Raw genomic sequence first — 8833 nt, forward strand, 5'->3', positions numbered from 1 at the left:
TCAACCCCATCGCTCAGCCTTCCGGGTTCCGGTGGCGAGCGCGTCACTACGGCCGGGGGCGGGACCTCTAGCGACGCGGCTTCCGGTTCCGGCCGCTGGAACGCAGGAGGGGAGGGCGGGTCTCTTCCGGCTGACGTCATTTCCGGCCCTCGCAGCGGCGAGTGGACCGGGAAAGTTTAAAAAACAAGCACCAAACACCATTGCAGATCCTGTCAATATGGAGGAGGAACAATCGGTGGTGGCAGGAGCCACACAAGTCAGCCAGGCCCAGGTAAGCGGGGACAGCGTGTCTCTGTAACTTACTCTATGGGCATGTTTTAGTTCCCTCTTTGGTAAATGTTGAAAAGAGCCTGCAGCATTCTTCCTGTGTATTGAAGCAGAAAGTAAATGTGTTTAAGATTGTGAAGTAAATCTGTGGGGGGATTTACTGGCTGAGTGAAGGAGGGGGGTTAAAGTGTTAGCTCTTCCACTCTTTTTCAGCATACTGTTTATAGGTGTTCTTTTGTTTGTGTATTTCAGAAGGCAAAAGAAAAGACCAAGCATTCGTCTTTTCCTGTTAAAAGAAAATGCCCATCTTGTAAAAATGTGCTTAAAGAGTCTTGGGCAAAAGTGTTATGCAAAGGGTGCATTGCAGACTTAGTGAAGGAGGAAACCACTCTTGGTGTACCTGTGGTTCAGCAGGACTTACTGAGCTCATTTAGGAAGGATTTGGTGGAGACTTTTGAGTCATTTAAATCCTACCTTGACAAACGTCCAGCCGCAGGCAGCTCAGTACCTCGTTCCCAGTCTTCTGTTTCCGCATATAGGGGTGACAGTGACTCGGAGGAGGAAAATCGTAGCGTGGCTACAGAATCAGAGGAAGAAGCAGAGGAAGAGAGAGAATCTTCTTCTTCTCGATATAAGTTGTCTCTAGAGGAGGTGGATGATCTACTAAAAACTATCCACACTACTCTTAATATTACAGAGGACAAGGCCCAGCTGTCGTTACACGATAAGATGTTTCAAGGCATGGGTGAAGTGAAACACAGGATGTTTCCGGTGCACAAGTTTCTGTCAGAAACAGTTAAGAGAGAATGGAAGGACCCAGAGAGGGCCCCCTTCTTTTCTAGATCCCTCAAACGCAGGTTTCCCTTTGAGGAAGATAGCGCACAGGTCTGGAATAAAAAGCCTAGACTGGATGCGGCCTTCTCTCAGGTGTCGAAACACTGACCTCGCGTTTGAGGACATGGGTATCCTCAAGGACCCCATGGACAAGAGGGCTGACTCCCTGCTAAAGAAAGCTTGGGATTCCACCCTTGCAAATTTAAAGCCAGCTATGGCATCGACAGTGGTAGCCAGAAACCTGGAGCACTGGTTGGAACAACTGAAGGTTCATATCGAGGCAGCTACACCTCGTAAGGATCTTTTAGAGACCTTACCAGTGCTTATGAAAGCCGTTGGATATATAGCAGATGCTTCGGCGGAATCAGTTAGGATGTTGGCCAGATCATCTGCCCTAATCAATTCAACGCGCAGAGCTCTGTGGGTCAAGACTTGGACCGGGGACACAGCCTCTAAAGCCAAGTTATGCGGTTTACCCTTTGAGGGGGATTTGGTTTTTGGCCCAGGTCTTGAAGCCATTCTTGAGAGAATGGCTGACAAAAGGAAGGCCTTCCCCATTAAGAAAAAGGTGGTTCCTCAGGGCAACAAAAATTTTCGTCCTTTTCGGAAAACCACAGACTCAAAGGAGACAGGATATAAAAGACCTTGGAGGTCTCAGAGGCAGGGGCAAGTCAGGGGTACTCTTTCGCCCCCCTACCCCAAATACAAAAAGCCAGTGACGGTCCCCAGTCTGTGGGAGCAAGGTTACAAACCTTCTTCCCACAGTGGCAGAGGATAACAGACAGTCCATTTATCCTAAAAACTATAAGGGAGGGTTACGGACTGGAGTTTGCCCAACCCCCTCCGGTTCGGTTTTATTTAACTCAGGCTCCCAGAGACCCGGAGAAGCTTACGGCTATGTCAGCAATTCTGCAGGAGTTAATTCAGCAGAAGGTGGTAGTAAGTGTTCCCCCCAACGAGTTAGAACAGGGGTGCTATTCACATCTTTTTGGTGAAGAAGCCTTCAGGCAAGTTCAGATTGATCTTGAACCTGAAGATACTCAACAGAGCGGTCAGGTACAAAAAGTTCAAGATGGATACGATCTTTTCGGTAAAGGGTCTCCTGACCCCAGACTGCTTTATGGTATCCATAGACCTAAGAGATGCATATCTCCATGTGCCTATAGCCCCAGCATCGCAGAAGCACCTCAGATTTGCAATCAGGATAGGGGGATCTGTCCTACGTCTGCAATTCAGAGCTCTCCCTTTCGGGCTGTCATCCTCTCCGAGGATATTTACAAAGATTCTGGCGGAGGCCTTAGCCCCTTTCAGAATAGAAGGAATCTCGATTGTCCCATATTTAGACGATCTGCTAATATTTGCCAAATCAAGGCACATATTGGAGAGAGATCTACAAAGGACAAGGAGGCATCTGGAGAGCCTGGGGTGGTTAATAAACGAGGAAAAATCGAACATGATTCCATCACAGGCAATAACCTTTCTAGGTTACACTATCGACTCCATACAGGGAAAAATGTATCTCCCAGAGGAGAAGATAGTAAAGCTTCAGAACGCTGTAAAAAAGGCCCAGACAAACCTGCCAATTTCTATCAGGGCAGTGATGTCTGTTTTGGGGCTCCTTACTGCAGCAATACCTGCAGTACAGTGGGCACGTTTGCACGCAAGGGAACTTCAACAGACAATTTTGAAAAGTTGGTCTTATGGAGAGTCCCTAGAAAAGATAACAATATCTCCCCGAGTTCAGAGGAAGCTCTGGTGGTGGAGGAGACACTCCAATCTGAACAAGGGCCTGCTCTGGTTTTTTCCCCAGGAGAGGAGATTAACAACAGATGCGAGTTCCTGGGGGTGGGGAGCCCACCTGGAAGGACAGATGGCTCAAGGCAATTGGACAAAAAGGGAAGCCAGGAGATCCTCCAATTGGAGGGAATTAAGGGCTATTCTCCTAGAACTATGGGCTTTCGAGGAAATAGTCCGGGGCACCATGTTCAGGTGCTATCAGACAATGCCACAGCAGTGGCATATGTTACAAGACAGGGGGGCACGAGAAGCAAGGTCTTGCTAGCCTTGTCAGTTCAGTTGCTATCCTGGGCAGAGGGCAACGTAAAGTCCCTAACAGCTGTACACCTAAAAGGAGAGCTGAATCTAGTGGCAGATTTTCTAAGCAGAGAAAGGATACTAGAGGCAGAATGGAGTCTGAACAAGGAGGTATTCCAGGAATTAACAATGAAATGGGGAACTCCTCAGATAGACCTGTTCGCATCCCACAAGAATGCAAAGGTGAGAGTCTATTACTCACTAAACAGGCAAGATCAGGCGAAAGGTTTGGATGCGCTGGCACAACCATGGAACTTCCACTTGTGCTACGCCTTTCCCCCCTTTCAAATGATCCCTTGGGTGTTGAAAAAACTACAGCGAGAGACCACAAGTTTGATCCTAGTGGCTCCTTTTTGGCCCAAGAGGCCCTGGTTTGCAACCATACAGAGGTTGGCAGTGGAACCACATTGGGTTCTCCCTCTTCGAAAGGATCTGCTATCCCAGGGACCCCTTCAGAATCCAAATGTCAATCAGCTCAGGCTGACAGGTTGGTTACTGAGGAGCAGCTGCTAAAAAGAAGGGGCTTCTCAGATAAGCTGGTATCAACCCTGTTAAATAGCCGAAAGAAGGTTACCAGGGGTATTTATTTTAAGACATGGAAGCGGTTTAATTCCTGGTGCATGACTAAAAAATGTTCACCACAGGAGTTGCCCTCAATTTTAGAGTTTCTCAATGAGGGTAGGGAGATGGGGCTGGCAGCCAGTACCCTGAAGGTCCAGGTAGCTGCCTTGTCGGTGTTTCTTGAGAGAAAGTTATCTCAAGAACCATTTATAGTGAGATTTTTCAAAGCATTGGCCAGGCTTAGGCCGGTACCTTTCAAATCCTTTCCTAAATGGGATTTATCTCTGGTGCTACAAGGGTTGATCAGATCACCTTTTGAGCCACCACAGGAAGCAACTTTAAAAGTATGGACGCTTAAGCTGGTTCTTTTGGTGGCAGTGACCTCAGCCAGAAGAATTAGTGAGTTACAGGCTCTATCCATAGTAGAACCCTTTTGTTTGATATTTTCAGACCGGGTAGTGCTGAAAACTGACCCGGGCTTCTTGCCAAAGGTCGCAACCTTTTTTCATAGGGCACAGGAGATAGTTTTACCTACTTTTTGCCCTACACCATCCAACTCTAAAGAGGAGGCTTTTCATACCCTGGATGTGAGGAGATGTTTACTCCATTATTTAGAGATTACGAGAGAGTTTAGGAAGACAAATTCTCTTTTTATTCTTTTTTCTGGATCACGCAAGGGTCATTGTGCTTCTAAAAGCACTATAGGCAGATGGCTTAGAATGGCGATCAGTGAAGCCTACAGAGCTGCAGGGGCTGATCCTCCCACAGGGGTAATGGCCCATTCAACAAGGGCAGTAGCAACGTCCTGGGCAGAAAGAGCGGGGGCTTCTCCAGGCCGGATCTGTAAAGCGGCCACGTGGACAAGCTTCTCCACCTTCACCCGCCACTACAGGTTGGACTTGCTATTAGCAGCGGATCAATCGTTTGGCAGGAAGGTCCTGCAGGCGGTGGTCCCACCCTAGAGTAAGTACTCTTTTATCATCTCCAGGTGCTGTCCTGAAAGACGAGGGGAGAAAAACCCTAGTTAGACTTACCGGTAACGGTATTTCTACGAGTCTTTCAGGACAGCACCGATGACCCGCCCTAATTGGTTTATAAAAATGTGGTGTTATTGCTATGTTCTGCTTATCTAATTTCAGCATGGCTGGAGGTACTCTATGAACAACTGAGGCCATGGTGGAAGTGTCCGGTCTTTAAAGAAAAAACTGACTGCAGTGTTTCCTGGGAAAAGTGGGTGGAGCTGCGCTCTCTCCAGGTGCTGTCCTGAAAGACTCGTAGAAATACCGTTACCGGTAAGTCTAACTAGGGTTTTTGCTTAACATCCTGCACTAAGACTACTACATAGCATTTGTGTTTGGAGGAGCATTTAAATAAATCCCACTAGAGCTTGGTTTTTATTAAGGGTAATAACTTGGATGGGAATTATGGGATACCCTGCTTGATTGCAACAGAACAGGGACAACTTCCTCCCTATGTACACGCTCCAGAACTGTCTTTCTCGTGAACACTGACTGTCTGATAATCAAGGTACACAAGTCTCCTAAGGACTAGCAACTCTGTCCTTTGGCAAGTAGCACAAAGTGTTGTAGGTTGCATACCAGACTAAGGCCAACTCCACTGTAGATGCTGATCCCAGCTCTACTGACTGCAGGAACTACCAGCCCACCTGGCTGCTTTGAAGATCTCCCAGGGCAAGGGAAAGGTTAAGCACAATGCTGTCTTGCAGAAAGGCTTGTTACATGTGGCAGTCTCTCTCGTTGTATATCCCTGGGTGTGTTGCTGTACTCGTGGTCCTCCTTGCTCCCTGCTGCTTCTTGGGCAAGATTAATTTTTAAATGACACTGTTGGGATCCTCCTAAGCCAGCCCGAGCTCCAGCCAGAGGCTTTTTGTTTTTGGATAATCTGGGGACTATTTAAAGTGCAACTATGGACTATGACGGCAGTCTCAACTACAGCCTAAAGGCCACATCTGGCTCCCAGCTTGGGTTGATGGCACAGCACCGTTTCTAGGCAGGTGCAGTGCACCTGGGCGCCAGGGAGGTGGGGGCGCTAAAGCGCCAGAGTGCTCCTCTTCCTGTTCGTGTCCAGAGGTGGCTCTCTGCCGGTCACCGCTGCCATGTTTCCTGCTCAAGCCCCTCCCCTCCCCTTCCCTCCTCCTGTCAGAGAAGGAGAGCAGCCGGAGATGATATCGGAGGCGGAGCAGCTGGTCTTTGTGAAGAGACCAGCCGTGCGGTAACGTCGCTGCGGGGGGCGGTCTGTGCCTGGCACATGTTGTCGGCCTCTGTCTCTCTCCTGCCTGCTGTGAATTGTTATCCACCCGGGCGGCGCGGATACGCTGTCCTTTCCAGCTGCTGCCAGGTGTTTTTATGTACACTAATGGGGGGTGGGGGTTGTACTAATGGAGGGGGAGGTCTGTACTAATGGAGGGGGGTTTGTCCTGGGGGTTCTGTATAAGTGCAGCTTTTAAGGATGTACACCCAGGACTCCAGAGGGAGAGGACAGTGCTGTAAGAACACAATCAGAGAACCCCGCTGCCCTGTGCCACCAGAGGGAAAGCCACACAGCCTAGCGCCATCCCTGGTGGAGAAAAGAATGGAGTCATTGCAGGAATACAGATCTGGGTGCTACTCAGCGGAGCAGCCACAGGCAATTCAGCGTGAGCCGACTCCTGATCAGAGGAACCGTTGCTGTAGTATGTCTGCAGTCTCTGACCGTCTCCTGTAGTATGTCTGGGGGCTCTTTCTAACACTCTCTAACAGAAGCCCTCTCTGTGTGCATCAGACTCCCCTCCAGGTCTCAGTGTACGCTCTTTCTGTATTTTCTTGTTAAAAGATCATAGGAGGATCCCAGGGTAACAAAGACTTCTTCTTAAGGCTGGATTCACACCTATGCATTTTTTGTGCTTTTTGCATTTTGCAGATTTGCACTACAGAACATTTTCCATAGTAAACCATGTTAAATGGGCTGTAGTGCAAATCTGCAAAATGCAAAAAGCACTAAACATGCATAGGTGCGAATCCAGCCTAAGGGAGCATCTCTGTATTTCACTCGTTGCCATAGAAACATTTGTAAAGTGGAGGAGTTGGTAAGATGATCACGCCCATGTTGGGGTGCCAGAAATATTTCTACACCCAGGCGTCTGTTACCCTAGGATCGGCCCTGTGATGGCATATTCTCAATTTGCCCACATTTGGGTTTAAAGGGTCACCAAACCCACATCAATAAACGGTGTATTACATGCTGCTCATACTATGAGATTCGTTTTCTATATTCTGTGTAAAACCTGGTTGATCCTGCTGCTCTCTATCTCCCCCTTCTGTCCATGTCCCCAATTCAGCTAGGGATTTTGCAGCGCAGTGTTGGCAGCTCTGCACATGCTCAGTTTTCAGTGAGTTTATATGCTGAGCATTTTCTCCCTATTTCATATGCACAGTGGTAAATGACAACCCACTCCCTCCCTCCTCCATGCCCGCTAAACTCAATGAGGGGGTAGATTAAATGTAGGCTTCACCACCACCTTATTCTAAAGGCTCGTACACTCTATAAGAAAATCGGGTGAACCCTTTCATCCAAAAAATTTTCGTATGGTGTGTACAGAACTTTCAACAGTCTATTCTGAATTTTCGTACGAAAATTCCCGAAGGGACAAACTCTGTTCCCGTACGAGAAATATCAGAAAAGAGAGACTACCAATGATCAGAAACGATAAACCACAAAACGAAAAAAAAATTGGACGAACGGTTGCCTGATTTTTCTTAGTGTACCCCACTTAAGACACAGGCTGGAGGGGAGTGACATAGCCTGCGACTGTCCGCAAGCTCCATGTTGCCAAACAATAATAGAAATTTGAATTCAAATTATATATTTGTATAACAGTTTGATATTTTTTTTACTCTGTATTCCAAAGGCTTTTTTTTTTTTTTTTTTTTTTTTTTTGAACATGTGACCAGCAGCAGAGGACTAGCATCTCCTCCTGCTTATGTTTCCCTGCAGACAGGCTGGGGGAGAGCTGGGCCATGTGACAGCTGTATATCGATAAGTAGACCGCAAAGGAAAATTGCCACTCCAGGTGAGAAACTCCAGGCACAATAAGTAGCGTGAGACTCCTCACATGGGTGCAAGCCCTGGCTCGTCTGCTGTAAAAGACTGAATAAGGGAAGACAGGCTGCACACCGATGTTCTGATGAGTAAGCATAGTGTAGCTGCGAAACTAGTCCATCTCTGTTCCGGCTATTGCAACTGTGGTGTGTATCGTTTGTATGGAACATCCAATAAATGGACTTCAAGAACATCAGTGTGCAGCCAATTTCTTCCCTTATTCTGTATATCGACAAGGAAAAAGGTACTGTCTGTTTTTGTTAAAATTAGAGCCATCCATATACAGAAATGGCAGGTACAATGTAAATTAAATGGTGTGTGTTGTAATATCGCTTTAAGGTCTGGAGAGGATGCCTATGGCTTACATAGGGCCACTGATGTAATTGGAACTCTCATGAGGACTCTGATGTAAGGGGGCATTGATGGGGGTTTTTGTTTTTTTTGTTTTTTGTTAATTTTGGCTCATGAATATTTATAAAATTATATAAAGTAAGCCTCATTCTGAAATTCCCTGACCTATATGATGCAGAATTGGTAATATCTACACAGTTCTCCTTGTAACATTTTTTTTTTATTCATCCTGCCCATAGATTTATTTATTTTATTCCCCCCACTTGTAAGGGGCTAAGCTGTCCAGCGAAAGTATAAATATACAGGGGTTGGAACAAAACCATCTAACATGAACTGGTGGGTCTATAACATGCCTCTAATGACATGGATAATGCTGCAAAATCTGCTATTCAATGTGCTAAATGTAGATCTGCATATTACTAAGCATTAATCTAGTTCTGTTTTCAAATGCAGATTTCTTAAAATTAATCTTGCTCCATCACTATCCTTGGAGTAAGGGTCCTTTTACCCGTTGCATACTGGACTATGTACAAGAAACTGCGATCCCAACACTAGATGGGGACTCCCTGGATGCCCCCTTTTTTGTATAAGGAATTATTGGAGGCGATTATCAATACAGCATCCGGTA

General features: G+C 46.8%; 1 protein-coding gene across 3 annotated transcripts in view; it reads left to right on the top strand.

Annotated features, from left to right (window-relative positions):
- PFKFB1 (6-phosphofructo-2-kinase/fructose-2,6-biphosphatase 1) overlaps nt 1-8833 on the top strand; it is an 89656-nt gene that overhangs the window by 22007 nt on the left and 58816 nt on the right. Inside the window, exon 1 of one of the 3 annotated variants that reach the window (XM_073600200.1) lies at nt 7968-8098. The exons of the other annotated variants lie outside the window; for them this stretch is intronic. Within the exon in view, the coding sequence (XP_073456301.1) occupies nt 8032-8098 (67 nt within the window). The 5' untranslated portion in view covers nt 7968-8031. Of the gene's footprint in view, nt 1-7967; nt 8099-8833 lie in introns of those variants that run through there. 3 annotated transcript variants of the gene reach the window in all.

Source organism: Aquarana catesbeiana, linkage group LG09 (assembly GCF_042186555.1).
Source record: "Aquarana catesbeiana isolate 2022-GZ linkage group LG09, ASM4218655v1, whole genome shotgun sequence".
NCBI lineage: Eukaryota > Metazoa > Chordata > Amphibia > Anura > Ranidae > Aquarana > Aquarana catesbeiana.